This window comes from Podarcis bocagei, assembly GCF_964188305.1.
Source record: "Podarcis bocagei genome assembly, chromosome: 6".
Lineage (NCBI taxonomy): Eukaryota > Metazoa > Chordata > Lepidosauria > Squamata > Lacertidae > Podarcis > Podarcis bocagei.
In genome coordinates this window covers 86,890,047-86,907,056 of record NC_138130.1, presented here as the reverse complement: position 1 = coordinate 86,907,056, position 17,010 = coordinate 86,890,047, and the positions used below count along the sequence as shown (strand labels likewise).

Sequence of the window (17,010 nt, the reverse complement as noted above, 5' to 3'; positions counted from 1 at the left end):
TGAGGGGGCGCAGGCGAGGCGGCGGGTTGAGGAGGAGGGAGGGAAGTCGGCGGGCCTTTCCTAGGTACGGGCGCAGAGGTTGGTTTCAGATTATGAAGGGTCGGAGAGGAGGAGTCGGTCTTCGCCCGTGTCACTCCTCACCGAGACGGAAAGGGGCGGGCAAAGGGCGGTGGATCCCGTTTGTGATTTTTGGGATACCGCTGTGGACAGGATTGGATCACCTCAGAGCGCGCGCAAGTTGCGCACCCCTGCCCGCTGCGGCGCAGCTGGGAGGGTTGGGTGCGATCCCCAATTCTGCAGCTCCAAAGAGCTTTATAAATTATAAACATGCTTTATAAATTAACAGCATTTTAAAAATAAAAAAAGCTTCAGGATGACTTATTGGGTGCAAATATTTGTGTACAATACATTCGTAGTTTGCAAAGTAACCAGTTGTTGCTGGTGTTTGCATTTCCTTGCGCACATCTGCTTCCATTGCAGCATGCACACCCCATCCCGTACTGGCTGATTGCATTTGCCTCCTACGATCCTCGGCAATGGAGAAGTCCCAAACCTTTGCAGCATGCGCCGTGTTTGGATGTTCAGTTTGCTCGTGTGTAAACGATCACTCAATTCGGGAGAGCAGTGGCAGGGGCATGGAGGAGACAGGAAAGAGCATCTGTCTTGCAATGCAGGAGGTCCCAAGTTCAATTCCAGGTAGAATCTGGAGGGCTTTCTTCTTGAAACTCTGGAGAGCTGTTGACAGTGCTGAGGAAGGTGGGCCAAAGGTCTGACTTGGCAGCTTTCCGATGTGATGGCTACGAGCTGGGAAGACAACATCATCTTGCAGTCCCCCACCCTTACTGCGGGCAAGGCCCAGGGTTCTGCAAGTCACATCCTCCAGAAAAAACACCAGAAAGAGGGAGGATGAACAAGTGCAGAATTCTCTGTAAAGAGCAGCCACAATTCCTTCCTTCTTCCTCTATTTCATCCTGCCCCAGCCCTCCTTACCCTGACAGCAACCTTGTGCAAAGAGAAGGCAAGCAAGGGGTTGGTAGACCCACCCCCTCAGAGGGAGGAGGCAGGAAAGTCTGATTTTAACAGTATACCAAGGATTGAAAATGGGATGCGGGTGGCGCTGTGGTCTAAACCACAGAGCCTTGGGCTTACCGATCAGAAGGTTGGCAGTTCGAATCCCCGCAACGGGGTGAGCTCCCATTGCTTGGTCCCTGCTTCTGCCAGCCTAGCAGTTTGAAAGCACGTCAAAGTGCAAGTAGATAAATAGGTACCGCTCCAGGCGGGAAGGTAAACGGCGGTTCCGTGCACTGCTCTAGTTCGCCAGAAGCGGCTTAGTTTGCGGACAAACGCCGGCTCCCTTGGCCAGTAAAGCGAGATGAGTGCCGCAACCCCAGTCGTCCGCGACTGGACTTAACTGTCAGCGGTCCCTTTACCTTTACCTAAGGGTTGAAAAGCATTTTATAAGTGATCAACACTATCACTTACTTCACTCAGTGCAGGCCAGAGATAGAGGGTGAGCAAACAGAGGGAGTGGCAGTGGCTGTTTCCTTATACTGGTCATGGGCGTTAAATAGGAAGTTTCTAGAGTTCATACTTGTTTGATATAGCTTTCCTAGGGTTTTAATGTAGATCTTTCACACTCCATTTGGGGCTAAGAAGTGGGAATGCCATCAGGCAACATTTCTATGACATCCAGAGCTTATATTATTCTTTTGAACATTGATCATAACTATTTCTCACCTTAGATTTTTACACCCCAATCCCAAATACATTTTCTTTAAAGTTTTGATTACAACTGAACTTACTTTCAGGTAAGTGTTAAAACAAGAGCTTAATCATTTATTCAGAAGGAAATCTCTGCAGCATTCATTCTTCATTGTAAGGAAAATGCTAAATTTAGGTATTTGGAGGTGGTTCTTCATTGTGAGATGAAGCAGAAGCTTAACATACTAGTTCAACTGCTCAGTGTTTTTATTCTGCAGATTAATGAACATTCCAGCACTCACACAGGTACAGACATATTTCTGTCACTTCTAATGGCTTGTAGCACAGTTACAAATACTTTAAAGATCCTTCTGCATATCAATGGCTAACCAGGGACGTCACTTCCTTCAGGGATTTTGGGGATAATTACAAATGACCAAGAACACTCCTGTGTCAAAATAAAGCCTTCCCCCACACCTTCCTGCCTCAAAATGGCAGGTGCCCAGGATCCCCCAGAAAGTAATGAAGCTAAAGCGAACCCCAGTGAAACCTGTGGGGCCATTTCCTCTGGCAAAAAGTGAATGCAACTGTGATTCACATGATCCAGTAGGAAGCTCCAAGAGGAGGAGCAGAATCCAATGTGGCAGCAGGAAATTGCAGGAAGTTCAACAGTTTTGCTCTGGACCCTAGAAACACTCTCACCCAACCTCAAAAACTGGGTGGAGTAAAAGTACCTCAGATGTAGAAGACTCAGAGCAGCAGCAGAAAGAGGTAGTAGCTAGTACTCTGGGAGCAGGGAGGAGTGCTTAGCAACATGTAGTGCTCAACTCTCAGGTGTGGTGGCCATTCTCTACCACTGATCAGTAGTGTTCAAGGAGGAGCAACAGGCACCGTTGCAGCAGGCGGGCTAGCTGGAAGGGACTGATCCTTAGCCTTTGTCTTCAGGGTGATAATACATGTCCCAAATTGAGGGGGTGGGCTGACGGGGACCCCTCACTTCAGGTGTCACGAGGGAGAAGGATAACAGTCCCACCTCCTCCAAGGACTGTAGATGGGGAGCTGGAATGTGCCCAAGTGCAATAATTTTGTGTGTGACAGCTCTCCAAATCACTGAGCCCTGGGTCTGCGAAGGGACTAAATATTATTTTTTTTCCGGGTGTGGGGAATAGATTACAATTACTAGGGTGCTTTGAGGAAAGCTATAATAGAACATGATTCAAACCACTTTGTGTAGATGTGCCCTTTCCCGTACTATGTGCTACAGCAAAATCTCTTACTTTGAATGTCAGTTATTTAGCAATCATCATTTTTTCTGCCTTATCTAACCCTTTCCCTCAGGGTAATACTAAAGTTTCCGTTAACATTTTTACAACAAGGAGAACTAGATTGGCTGTTCTGATTCCAATACCTTTATAGGTAGCAGACTTGGTCATAGGTGCCGTCTCGCACTGAAGATTGCTTCAGTGGACTTGGCAGAGGAGTGTAAAAGTGAAAATAAAAAACACAATGTATAAAACAATGCATTACATTTTGACACTGACATTTGTGATACAGTAAATGCAAAATAATATCTATTGAACTAGTGACCAGTTAGCAATAGTTCAATCAATTAACTGACCACAGGAAGAAATTACATATATTAAATGTTCATTAGGTCATGCCATATTTTACCTTTACTGATAATACAATACCAGAATAATAGAACTGTTTTGGTGTGGTTACATTTTTAGTGCAAATAAATTCATATACGTTGGCATGCAATTCCTTTCTACATTATAATGTAGGCTGGGATCCGAAGAACTGCAACACTAGTTTCTCATGTCCAGCATACCCTACTGACTGTGTTTCTTGAACAATACATCTCCCCATGGCGTACAGCAAATTACCTTTGGAACTTGAGTGGAGGGGACTTTCTAAAGCAGTTTGATATGTCATGAAGATCTTGATCTTCAAAGGTTGGAGGGAAGTAAAAATTCCACTAGACTTGCCCAAGTTCTTGGGCATGTCTAAAATACCTCTTTGGATCCCAGCCACTATCAGGTAAGACTACAAGATAATATGTACTCCTTAAAAGTGCATTTGTACAATTAATATTTTGGCCTCTAGTTTGTGTTTTGTGGTCTAGTTTTTGCAAGATGTTAAGCAAACACATCTTGCAAAATGTTTACTCGGGAGTTAAGCCCCACTGAGCATGCATAGAAATGCAGCCTTAGAAAACTAGCTATATCCTTCTCTTATATCTAATGTATTCTAAGTACATGAGATGGATGACAGAAGTAGGTATGTGCAACTGGCATGCCCTTAATCAGCTTTATACAGATCATCAATCCAGTTACAATTTAAGGAAGAATGAGGAAATGCAAAATTAGGCTCCAAACAGTCATGAAAGATACTGCCTCAAAAATACAAGCTGTGCAGTATAATCCTTAACAGGTTCACTCTGGAGTAAATCTCACTGAATTCAAATGTACCTACTCCCAAGTAAATTTACACAGGAAATGAAACTTATTTTTAAATAAATATAAACTTTGGCCACCTTCCCCAATCTGGTGTCCTCCAGAGATTTTGGGATCCAAACTCCCATCATCCCTAGTCAGCATGGGCAATGATCAGGGATGATGTGAGCTGTAGTCTAAAAAGATATGGAGTTGGGGACATACAATTACACTGATCTATTATAACCCCTCTATGATTTTACATCAGACTGACAAGATATAACCTGATGCAATAAGCACAAGTAAAACATTCCTATATTGTTTTGGACAAAGGAAATAAAAACTTTGCTGCACACTTGCTACCATAAGCATAAAGGTACTTTCTTGAGCTGTGTCTGTTACCTATGGCTATCATAAAGAGAAAAGCACAGCCAACAGCATTGAAATGACAGACCAACTTAGGACCTATTAGTAACATCAACAAGCTACACCACTTGAGATACTGCATACCCAACTGAATCCACTACTATCTTTACTTAAGCCATTTTAGTCTATCAGTGAGTGCAGTTCTTTGCCTACTCAAAAGTAAGTCCTATGAGTTCAATGAACATACTCCCAGGTGAACAGTATTGCAGCCCAAGTTAATAAAAGTTGTTTGTGAAAATGATTATGTGCAATGTTCCTATCAAAATAGTTGACATTTTATTTAATATCTAATAAAGAAAAATGCTAAATTAAGCTTTAAAAAATCCACAATTGAGTAACTTACAGCAAGCCTACACATTTTTACTTAGAAGCCCACCCCACTGAGTTCAATGGGGTGTGCTCCCTGGTAAACAGTTAAGCTAACATCCAGAAATCAACTAAATTAAGCCTATTTTTACTTTAATACATATTATGGAAAACTTCAACTTTTAGCTCCATTTTTTTCTACTGGCAAAACTATTATTGATCCTGGTTACTCTTACTTTGGCCCTAAAAGTGCATTAATCTGAAAACTTGGGCCAGGATGTAAACTGCTACTTAGGCTCAACATAATTTTTGACATTTTTTTTTCTTTGACCAGTTGACCCCAAATCATACCATAAATTGCTTTTCAACATATTGTAGGGTTGACTGGGGGAAAGGGGAAAAAACCCCTCACATCATCTACATTACTTTTGAGTTCACAAAGCTTCTGATTCTAGCTGTGGTCAACCCCTTTGGGGGGGATTGCTACTGAAATTTAAAAAGAGGTGTTTGAATATATCCAAACATTCAATCAAGCCCTGCTCCTTATTAAAATAAAAAGTGGCTGCAAACCATGTTAGCAGATTGGGCCTCTAATATATGGGGCTTTTTGGCAAATGAAAAGCAAACAAAACCATAAAACTTGTGCAGTTTCTTATAACTGATATATTGGACTACACTTCTATTGCAAACAACCATGGGTCCCTATATTTATTAAACTTAATCACCTGACAATAGAACTCAGTTAGGGCTCTTGGCATCGGTGAAACCTCCTCCCATTCAGACCTACTGCTATGGTAGACTTGTACTTCATCAGTGATTTCATCAGGAGCATAATCTCCACCCAGGATGTAAATTTTATCTTCTATTCCAACTGCTCCTGCATTAAAACCAGCACATTCAAAAGACCCTTCCCCTTTCCAGACATATGTCTCTGGGCAAAAACTATAAACCTTGTAGGTGGAAAGGTCACAGATGTACAATGTGCAGTTCACTGGAACAGCTTTGATTAAGGTGGCGTGAAAGAACTGCCCAAATTCTGCTACCAGCTCAGACCACTGATCAGTTGCGGCATTATATTTAAAGAAACAATCAAGAGATGGGTTAAAGGCATCAGTAATTTCTACTTCAGAACCAAGCACATAAATTATATTCTGACATGCACTTGCTTCTGGATAATAGATACCTCTTGGTAAGGGACTCACAGATTTCCATTCCCCAGAGAGAGGACTGTATGCCTCCACATCCAAAAGACTTTTGATATCCTTAGATGCCCTTGTCTTTCCCCCTATTACAAACAGTTGATTTAGGGCCACAACAGATGCATGCATTGTCCTTGGCTTCTTCATGGCTGATACCGATGAGAAGCTGTCCTTCACCGGACAATAACACCAAGTTTGGTCAGTGGCATCATGATACATTTCGGCAATATGAAGTCTAATTGTCCGGAAACAGTTTCCTACACATCCGCCAGTTATAAATAGCTTTTCACCATAACTAGATAAACTTGATCCTGGCAGATCTGTTATGTGCGTGTGCATCAATTCTTTCCATTGATCGGTTTTAATATTGTAACAAAACGTATGTCGATGTACTCCGTCTTCCTCAGTTTTGTGAACAAGTATGTACTGTTCTGTTGTTGAAGGGCGAGCGTCGGGAAACAAACCGCTAAAAGTTTGCACACTTTTAATTGCCTCATTGATTATTACTAAGCAACCAGCGCTTTCAAGTAGTTGTTCTTCGGAGTGCAATACTTCCTGCAGCGTCTCCTCGGATAACTGATGTAACCGTATTTTTTTCATCAAGTGGGGAAGATGCTTCTGTCTTGTTTCTAAGTTATGTTTTGTCCACCAAAGGGCAGCTTTCAACACAGATTCCTCATCTGGGACGCTGAGCTCATCTGCTTCTATACATTTTAGCAGTATCTCGAAATTCATTTCCAGAAAATCATTTGACTGGAGCAGCAAGGAAAAATGGCGCTGGGCATATTTGAGGGTATGGTCAAACAACTGAGTGGACCCATAACTTTCGGAAATGGATAATAGCTGCAAACAGTTGACAAGATCAATGTTCTTAATTAGAAAGTCACTGCAAGCTTTCGAAAGAGTGGAAACTTGAAGAAAGGATGAAAGCTGAAATAACATTTCTACGTTATCGTTTGTTATCTCTGTTCTTCCAGTGTAGGCATAATCAAGAAATGCCTTCACTGCCTTGGGTGATAAATTACTAATAGTAACACTCCCATCATCTCTTTCTTTCATGTTAACTTCAAACATGGCCCTGCAGTTAAAATACAGAAGATGAACACACAATAAATCATCACTGATATCTGTTCCATCTGAACATAATATAGAACCAAAACCACACAGCTTAAGGTGAAGGGAACTATTTTCAATAAACATCTTTTGGACATTTTAGGTAAATTATTTGTAGAGTGAACAAATGCAAAATTAATGCAGTATAAAGCACATTTAAGAAGAAGCAGGGTTTTTCTATGAGGTTTTCATTACTTTTAAATAGTTCGGCATGATAAATTCAGGCATCATTCCAATCAAGGTATGATGAGTGTATATCTTAAAACACAAATTACGGTAGATCAGTTCATAGAATAGGATCCAAACTACAGGCTTACCTAAGGCAAGTCCACTGGAATTTTTGGATTTGGTTTTTTTCTTTTAACAGCTACATCCACTCTCAGATTCAGATTGCTTAGAATGTTTAATTTCTTAAAAGCTCAGAGTGAGTAAAAGAGCATGATGTATTGCCACAGGATTTCTGTTTCTGTACATCCAATTAGCCAATGTGGATCCCACCTGATGCTGTTGGGCTATAACTTCCATCACCCTTGACCAAGAAGCCAATGAGAGTTGCAGTTCCAACAACATAAGGTGGGCACAAACCAAGGTTCAATGGAAATGCAGCTCACCCTCCTGGAAGATAAGGGATACCCAGGTTAACAGTGTTCTTGTTTTCATAAATATGTTGTAATTTCTATTATACCCAAAGTCTGGAATGTATTCCGGATGTATCAAGACCCGTTTTTGTTTCTGCTTCAATATCTTGTACCTGTTTTCTGTGATTGTTCTGTTTTATGCTTGATTTTGTATTTTAATAAAATTAAAATTATTTGTATGTCTTCTCTGAGATCTTCAATACTAGACACTGTCAAACAGAGGATATGAGCCAAGCGATTTGATTTGAAATGCTATACTGAGTTGCATCATAGAGTATCCAAACAACAACAAAAATACTCATAGAGAAACAGTTATTAAATATTCCTACAGATAAATTATTTTATTATTGATTAATGTAATCAATACATCCAGCAAAGGTGGTTTGCATACAGAAGTGGTATCTGTAGGTCAGGGGTGTCAAACTCAAATTCATCGGGGGCCGCATCAGCAGTTTGGTCACCCTCAAGGGGCCGGTTGTATCTGTAGGACTATGTGTCCACTCTTTATTATCATAAATTATTGTCATTGCATTCAATTATTACTGTTTTTTGTAATAATGTAAGTAATAACTAGCTCTGAAAGCAGAAACATAGTCAGAATAATGGCAAGTAGATATTCAAATGTACAATTATTGTACAATTTATTGGAAAATGGTTTTTGGTAACAGACAGTAATTTATTTATTTTTTAAACATACAAATATTGCTAAACAATTTTAAACAACTCTTGTTGAGACATTTCATTCTGAATCTACTACCCAGAGCCAGGCAGAGGATGATGGCAGGTGGGTGTCCTGCCCGCCACCAACATAAATCCTGGCTATGCCCATGATGTCGTGGTTCACCCTTGAGTTTAGAATCGCTCCCCAAGCCCTCCTCCCCGCCCCAACGGCCTCCAGCCCACCTGCCGATGGCGGGGAGCCCCGGTGGCTCCCTCTCTGCCCGCCCGGACCCCTGTCAGCCTTACGTGAACCCCGCCTCGGCTGGAGCAGGAGCACTGGCGGAGACGACGGCAGCAGAGCCACCGAGCTTTGTGCTGGCGGCGGCGGCAACGACGGGAGGGGGCCTGCCGGTGGCTCGGATTGCGCCCGCCTGCCTTGGACTCCCGCGGACCTCTCTCCCTCCACAGCCCTCCTCCCCGCTCGGGAGCCTTATGGGGGGTGGCAGGAAGCGCCTCTGCCCTTTCCTGCCTGCGGGGAGTATGCGGCGGCCGGGCTGGGCGCGCAGGCTCTGAGAGGCAGCCCCGGCACCAGCAACTGACCAGTGGCCTTTGCGGCGGCGGCACCAGCAGCACCGGCGGCGGCAGCCTGCCCCCATCCCACTCCAAACATGAGCCCCCCCTTGGGGAAATAAGCCCCCTTTCCTCGGGGGCGCATGGAGCGCCTTTCGCCCTCTTCCCCCACCCATATAGCATCTCCCTTTCCAGCGCCCTCCCTCCGTCCGTCCCTCCCTCCGCCAGCCCGGTGCTTGGAGGCTTCTATGAGTGTCCGCTTGGGGGGAGGCCAGCAGGAAGGTAGCCCCCCTCGCCCCAGCGGCGGCCCGGCTCCGGGAGGAGGAAGAGGAGGAGGACTATGTCTTTGCTCACCGCGCTGGCGATGAGCGCAATGCCGAGGCGCACCAGCGCTGCCCGGTGGTCACCCTTGACCCGCCCCAGCAACACCTCCGCTGTCCCCGCAGCCCTCCACCCTGGCCAGCAGCCGCTTGGAAAAGGGCTCGTCATGGTCCAGCCGCTCTCTGGGCGCTCGCTGCCGCCACTCCATCGCCTCCTGCGCCGACGAGCAGCCTCACATTGGCAACTACTGCCTCCTCAAGACCATCGGGAAGGGAAACTTCGCCAAGGTCAAGCTGGCCAGGCACATCCTGACAGGAAGGGAGGTGGCTATAAAAATAATCGACAAGACGCAGCTGAATCCAACGAGCCTCCAGAAGCTCTTCCGAGAAGTGAAGAGTTTGGAATCCCCCCCCCCCATATTAAAATTGGAGCGATTAGTTCAGTGGGAGCAGCAGAGACCCTCGCTTTCCCGCAGCTCGCTGTTTTCTTTTACACCTAACCTGGCTGTGCGCCCGGGAAAAGATCAAAGCGGAGCGAAAAGATATAGTAAAGAGGCTTGGCAGGGTTTTTGCCCCGCAAATCACGCTTGCTTGGCTCGGGGGTGTGTGTGTTGTGTGTGTGTTTCCCTCTTCTCCTTTCCCCCTCCCACTTCTTCCTGGGTTTCCTGACGGCGCACAGCGCTGCGCTCAGCAGACGGCTGGGCTGCTTCACCGCCTGGTGCGCTCAGAGTGGGCGCACGTGTTTGGGGCTGCCTGGGATTGGCCGCGACGGGGATCCGGCGGGCGGTGCCACCTGGCGGGCTTGCTGATCCCGTATCCGGAGGCTTTCTCTCTCTCTCCCGTCCTTTTAGAGTCTAAATAAAAGAATAATAAAAGGTGAAGGCTGGCGACCGGCGGCGGCTACACTGGCCACATGACGAGGTCTGGCGGGCCGGATTTGGCCCGCGGGCCTTGTGTTTGACACCCGTGCTGTAGATGCATGCCCTTATGCATTGTGTTGAATTGGCTGCATATAGCTTTTAAGGCAGATGGTAATGCACATCTCCACCTGAAACCTGCATATGAAGTTGTACACAGTGAATGGGTTGAAGTCATGCTATCTAACAAAAACAAATAATTTTAAAATGATTTCATAGCCATTTCATAGCTGACTGGATCTACTAATCTACTTTTGAAGTTCAACATAGGATGAGAATTACTTCTATGTTTTGAGTAGGGGGGTTGTGAATTGAATAGAAGAATGAATTAACTACATCACATATGTAACAGTGATTTATATATATCTCCATGTTTATATCCATATATATCCATATCTATATCTATGCACACAAGAACTACATCATAAATAGGCTTACCTGAAAAAGTCACTACATGCTGCCAATACGCAACGGTGACATGGGATCACTTCATCTTTCACAAGTATTTTGAAGTCAAAAAAGTTGTTTTGATCTCTGAAGCTTTGCAGTACATTTAAGATTTGTTGGCCATGGCCTTCAGCCACCAAGGAGCTGGCTTTCTGCTCACGAGATGAAATTCCATTGCAAGTTGGGGTGCTAATGAAATCATATTGGTTGTCCATGGTATCTGCACTCTATTCTTATTGCTGAAGGAGATAATATAAAAGTTAGACACACACAACAAAATTACTGACCACAAATGACTTCATAGGTATGGTATGCTAGATGTGGTGATGCAAGGAATCTTTATCCATATTGGGAAAGGTGTATAAATATTTTAAATAATAAAAATAGCTAGAAATGCCATCCAAATAATACATCACAGGTCGGAATCTCATTGGTAACTTGCCTCCGGGTACACTTTCAAAGCAAGTGATGAAGAAATCCATGCACAGAATGATAATTGTATGCTGGTTTGCAGTGAATATATTTCACTGTAACCACCATAAGTTCCTAAGGCTTAAATGTTTTAAGTGACTTTGTTACTAAAAAAATAAAAATAATCTGTGGTATGAACTGTAACTATTACTGCATTGCTTTATTTGTTTTTTTTTTTGAGGGAAAAGAAGGTCCCAAAGAATTATACCCAAACCTTGCTACATAATCAACTGATTCATATATCCGAACAGCTAGAGTTTGCCTACTTTCTTACTTGTTTGTGTTTTGCTGGTCAATGGTAGCCATTTTGGGCAGAAACCATGGGGGTAAGGAGAGAGATCGGACAAATCAGTTTTTCCTCTTTGGCTTTTGCTGATTGGCTGCAGCAGTTTCAGGCAAAAAGCATGGAAAGAGAAAACCTGGATTAGAAATGTTCCCACAGGAAATGATGGAAATAATCTGCTCGCTATGCAAACTTGTTACTCTGAGTAAAGGTTGAATACCATCCTAACAAATGTATTATGATACAAGCTTTCATGGAACATACAGTATGATCACATCTTAAACGGGGTTGCATTCTGGGGATAGCATGTAAAGCCGGAATACCATATGGTCAATACAACCCTTTAAAAACCAGGTAAATGGCCCATAAAAAGCACACCAGCATTTACCTGTGCACAATGACCGTGTTGCTTAGTCTTCCTCATCCTCTTCAGGGCTTGAGGTTGCTCCAGGAGATGATGGACCAGGCCTGAGCAACAGATTGCGAGTTACAGGCAAAGTGGTTGGCTCTGTTTCAGCTTCAGAAGTTGATTGTGTGGGCTCACTTGCTACCACTGCATTTTTTGTGGTGCTTGGCAACTGTCGCTGTTGTCTCTTGAGCTGTTCAAACATTTCTCGATACAGTCTCAAACTGTCTGTGATACCCTGTGTGATTTTGAGGCTTCGTTCCATAGAGGGGTCAAACTCAGCGATCAAATCATTCAGGTGTTTTGCTGTTTGGAAGACTTGAGCAAACTTATGCAGATTCCAACTTGCTGGCTCATCCTGTTCATCCTCCTCCTCCTCATCTTCTGTACTTGATCTTAGCAGTTCCTCCAGCTCTTCATCAGTCAACGTTCCTCCATGGCCATCAATTAACTCTTCAACTTCTTCCTCAGTGAGGTCAACAAAGCCATCACCACCCACTTGTCTGGCCATCTGGACACTATGTTCCACTTCACTGTCAATGGTTGGGAACCCCTTAAAATCACCCACACATTCTTTCCACAACTTGCGCCAGCATGCATTCACCGATTCAGGCTTGATTGCATCTACTGCTTGCTTAATGTAAGTGATGCAACTGGCCATGTTAAAGGACTTCCAGCACTCAATGGCATCAAGGTTGGGATCAGTATCCATAGCGTTACGTATCCATGAGAAGGTTAGCTTTGTGTAAGTTGCCTTGAAGCACCGAATCACACCTTGGTCAAGAGGTTGGACGATGGAGGCCGTGTTGGGTGGGAGAAAGACAACTTCAACATCATTATGTGCAAAGCAGAGTGCCTCAGGGTGACCAGGAGCATTGTCCACAATCAGCAACACCTTAAAGTCCAGTTGTTTCTCTTCAAGGTACCGCTTAACTTCCGGAACAAAGCAATTGTGGAACCAATCTAGAAACGTTGCTGCAGTTACCCAAGCCTTTTTATTGGGTTGCCAAAACACAGGCAGGAGATTTTTGTTCTTGCCTTTCAGGGCACGGGGGACTGCAGACCTGTACTGCAAGCCTGGCTTTATTAAGTGCCCAGCTGCACTGCCACAGAGGAACACAGTCACACGGTCGTTAGCTGCTTTGAAGCCAGGGGCTTGTTTTTCTGATTTGGAGATGTACGTCCGCTCAGGCATTTTTTTCCAGAACAGCCCCGTCTCAACAGCATTAAAAACTTGCTCAGGAAGGTATCCCTTTTCATCTAACAGTTCTTTTAATTGCTTGGGGTAGGCTTTTGCTGCCTCTTTGTCTGCAGATGCCGACACTTCACCAGTTGCGTGCACATTTTTCAGTTTGAAGCGCTTCCTAAAACTAGTAAGCCAACCGTGGCTGGCTTTGAATTCCTTCACAGGCTGCCCATCCTCGGCAGAAGGTTTGAAGAGTGCATAGAGGCTGAGAGCCTTTTGCCGTAACATCACGCCATCAGTAGGCACGCGTTTGCGGTTCATGTCTTCAAGCCACAGGTTTAATGCCTTCTCAGTCTTTGCTAAAGCCTTGTCGTGCACCTGGCTTGTCACCTGAGCAGGTATTGGAGCACTTGCTGCCACAATGTCACAGATTTCTCTCTCTCGAACCTTGATGGCATGGATGCTCGATTCACTGTAGCCATATTTGCGTGCCACACTAGAGACCGACATGCCATCTCTCAAGCAGTCCAGCACCGCTACTTTTTCTTGCCGTGTTGGAACCAATCGTTGTTTCTTGTGTTGCACGCCAGCAGAGGGCCCTGGCTTGCGTTTGGGGGCCATGTTTTCTTAATCACCAAGGCTACTCTCAATCGCCCATTGCACCTCCACACGTTCTCCAACGCTGCTCGCACTGACTCCACCTCAGCACCCTTTCCTAAGCTGTACAATGATGGGTGGGATGTCGATGAGGTTTTTTTCCCTCTCCCCACCCACGCCACACACACAGATTTGGAAATTGCCTATGTTAAATGTGAATAAGCCGTGATCGTACTGCAACTCACTTCATCAGACACATAAAGTACTGTCCTCATTTACAGATGCATGTGTATGTACTGGATCGGTCGTGGGTGGGTGTGATTGTAAAAGTTGAGGAGAATATGCAGAGTCACTTAGGCCAAAAGGAAGTGCAGCAAATTAATTAACAGCGGTAATGCAGAGCATGCTTGACGACACAAACACCTTGGCATCGGTAAGCCACTTAGGAGCAAAGGAAGCTGCAGGCCACCGTTACATCTAGCTTGCTAGAACGAGCAACAGCTCTCCATGGTTTCAGCCCGAGGACATTCCAAGCCCTACCTGGAGATGCTGGGGACTGAACCCACAACCTTCCGAATGCAAAGCAGAAAATCTATCACTGAGCTACAGCCTTCCTCTTCCACGTATAAGGGGGGGGATCCACTATCATTGAAACTCTCTGCTGCTTTTTCTGCAAAAGGCAAACAAAACTACCCTTCGGGAAACAGCAGCACTTATTCCTAGAATCATTCAGCTTGAATATCATCGCCTTACTGTCTATAGAAGCCCCGCCTTCGCAGCTGGGTGGAACGTCTGGGAACAACTAAGGGCACACGCTACGTAACAGCTTCAGTGGCTATTCTGCGCATGCCCCGCGCGCATGCTCATCACCAGAGACGCCAATCTAAAACACGGCCTGTTCTATAGTGCTTTCCCTTTTACCTCAGACAACCCTCAGACAACTGCCAGGTTGGCAAGTTTAACACCCCTCGTTAGGAACGCGCCGCCTATAACCCAGCGGAGGCTTTCCATTCCGTGGTTTCCCCCTCGGTGCGTGCCGCTAAGTACCCACCTGCATCCAGCACAACCACTCCGAGACCATCCGCGACGCCCGACATCTGCAAAAGCCGACGCTGTCCTCCCATTGGCTCTTCCTGCTGCCCATCGATCGCGTCCTGTGTTGTGAGTGGCGCAAGTCCGTGTCGCTAAAAAAAGCGCCAAAGCCCGCCTCCTCGTAACAGCCGGTGCCGCCGACGTTGTCAAGAGCGGGGACCGCCCCCCCGCTCCCAAGAGTCTTGAGCTCGATGAAAACAAAGAGACACTTCAGGTTATCAATTGAAAGTGAGCGTCAGGGAGGGGGGAAGCAATGTAAATAATATAGGACAGGGCTCTATAAGGTATATGGAAATACAGATTCTCCCCCCGCTTCGCCCCGTATTCTATGCAATGCTGTTGCCTTGCATGTGGCTGCTGTAAAGCAGAACTCAGAATGAGCACCGCGCGCAACCTCCTTTTTTTTTCTTGTTATACCTCTATGTACTCTCCGGAGGGAGATGGTGATTGGTCTGCCGTGTTTTGCATTTGGCTCCCGATTGGCTGCTGCGTTTCCTCTCCCTCTCTAACTTCCGCGAGTCCCTCCCTCCCTCCTCTTTTTCGAACCTTCAGCAAAGCAGAGGAGAGAGTGAGCCACGGGCACTGCGGAGCTTGCACTTTATTGTTCCTTTCCCCCTCAACTTTTGCTTCTGCAGTTCTGCAGCGCGGAGTGCTTCGCCTGATTATTCGGAAGCAAGCCCTGTTGAGTCCAGCGGGGCTTCCTGCAGCCTTGGAGTCTTCTGGCTTAAAAAGTTTTGGGTGCAATCCTAAACCACGCCTATACTCTGAAGGAAGCCCCGTTGAATTCAGTGAGGCTTACTCCCAGGTAAGTGGGGTTAAGAATTGCAGCCATTAGGCATCTCTACGCCCAGTGCCCAGCACTTCGGATGTTCGAGTCCAGCCAGCCCCGTTCCCGCCTGCAAGCAGCAGCGCTATTTCTCCCCAGGAGAGCAACGCATTCTCCCCTCTCCTTAAAAAAAACACAACCTGCCTCGATTGCCAGCAAAAGAAGGGAAACAAGTTGTCTATTCGTGTACATTTTGGCACATTGTCAGCTGCAATCTTTCTAAGTAATGCCAAGAGGAGCAGGTTTTGAAAACTGCAAGGGGTCCACTTGAAATCCAGTCCTTGAGAGAAGACTTTACTGATGCATTTGCATTTAAATCCTTTATTCCCTTTCCTCAGTAGTTCCTAATCCTAAACACACCTGATTGGAAGTAAGCCCCACCAAATTGAATGGGGCTTACACAATTGCAGTCTGGGCAGAGGAGGCGTTCGTTTACGCTGGAGAAAGACAGAGCATCATTCTATTTATATGATTCTGATCTTGCCCCTTCCTTCAATGACCTCACATGGCGAGGCGCTTAATCCATGTTGCATTCACAACTACCCTGCGAGAGACAGAAAGATGGTCATTCACGCAACATCCTAACTTGAGTAGGGATTTGAACCCAGAACTCACTGGCCCAAGAGTTCTGTCAGCCTCCCATTTCTCTCCCCATTCCGCCACGTGTGTACCCCTTGGACTGACATTTTAAAACATATGTTCCGGTGTGCTGTGGCTTCCTTGGAGCGTCTTGCTATGGAGAGAGTACGTTGGGCCTTTTCCTATGGCACCTGGGTCCCTCGCCGTGAGGATTGGTTGCTGTCCATGTGCCTCATACAGCCTGAAGAGAGGGAGCGCATCGAACAGTTTGTCTTCCGTCGTGATGCCAAGGCTGCAGTGGTATATACATATATTTATGCTCTTATTTTAAGATATACTTTGCTGAGATGAATATCTCTCATCTCTTAGTTGTTATTTTAGCATAAAGATGGTGCTTCTAGACAAAGACTTTTGCAAGTGAGAGATGCATTGAACCAATAGATTCTGCCTGGTCTCCTTTTTTTGATAACTGCTATAACAACAACAACAATAATTTAGTATGTATACCCCACCCATCTGGCTGAGTTTTCCCAGCCACTCTGAGCAGCTTCCAATCGAGTATTAAAAACAATACAGTATTAAATATTAAAAATTTCCCTAAACAGGGCTGCCTTCAGATGTCTTTTAAAGTTAAGATAGCTGCTTATTTCCTTGACATCTGGTGGGAGGGCGTTCCACAGGACGGGTGCCACTACCCAGAAGGCCCTCTGCCTGGTTCCCTGTAACCTCACTTCTCGCAATGAGGGAGCCGCCAGAAGGCCCTCAGCGCTGGATCTCAGTGCCAAACTGCCCCATCAGCATAGTGTTGGCTCCAGGGAATTGGGTGTTTGGGCCTTCA

The 17,010-nt window shown here is 45.4% G+C and overlaps 3 protein-coding genes across 6 annotated transcripts in view; 1 reads left to right on the top strand and 2 right to left on the bottom strand.

Annotated features, from left to right (window-relative positions):
* The window catches only part of GUCY1A2 (guanylate cyclase 1 soluble subunit alpha 2), a 503,968-nt gene that overhangs the window by 208,665 nt on the left and 278,293 nt on the right, over nt 1-17,010 (bottom strand). The window lies entirely within an intron of this gene.
* Nucleotides 1,955-14,869, bottom strand: KBTBD3 (kelch repeat and BTB domain containing 3). 3 transcript variants are annotated; one of them, XM_081197663.1, is made up of 3 exons: nt 14,727-14,869; nt 10,724-10,971; nt 1,955-7,145 (listed from the first exon to the last, which is right to left on the bottom strand). In XM_081197663.1, exons 2-3 carry the CDS (start codon nt 10,945-10,947, stop codon nt 5,540-5,542), a joined length of 1,830 nt encoding a protein of 609 aa, XP_081053789.1. In that variant the 5' UTR covers nt 10,948-10,971; nt 14,727-14,869; the 3' UTR covers nt 1,955-5,539. The 3 variants fall into 3 exon arrangements, with proteins under 3 accessions (XP_081053789.1, XP_081053790.1, XP_081053791.1); XM_081197664.1 differs by lacking the exon at nt 14,727-14,869 and adding an exon at nt 11,875-12,006; XM_081197665.1 differs by lacking the exon at nt 14,727-14,869 and adding an exon at nt 11,478-11,848.
* Nucleotides 15,174-17,010, top strand: part of AASDHPPT (aminoadipate-semialdehyde dehydrogenase-phosphopantetheinyl transferase) — a 28,079-nt gene continuing 26,242 nt past the window's right edge. The window contains exon 1 of one of the 2 annotated variants that reach the window (XM_081197694.1): nt 15,174-15,572. In XM_081197694.1, the coding sequence (XP_081053820.1) occupies nt 15,189-15,572 (384 nt within the window). In that variant the 5' untranslated portion in view covers nt 15,174-15,188. Of the gene's footprint in view, nt 16,473-17,010 lie in introns of both variants that reach the window. The other variant, XM_081197695.1, reaches the window with a different exon arrangement.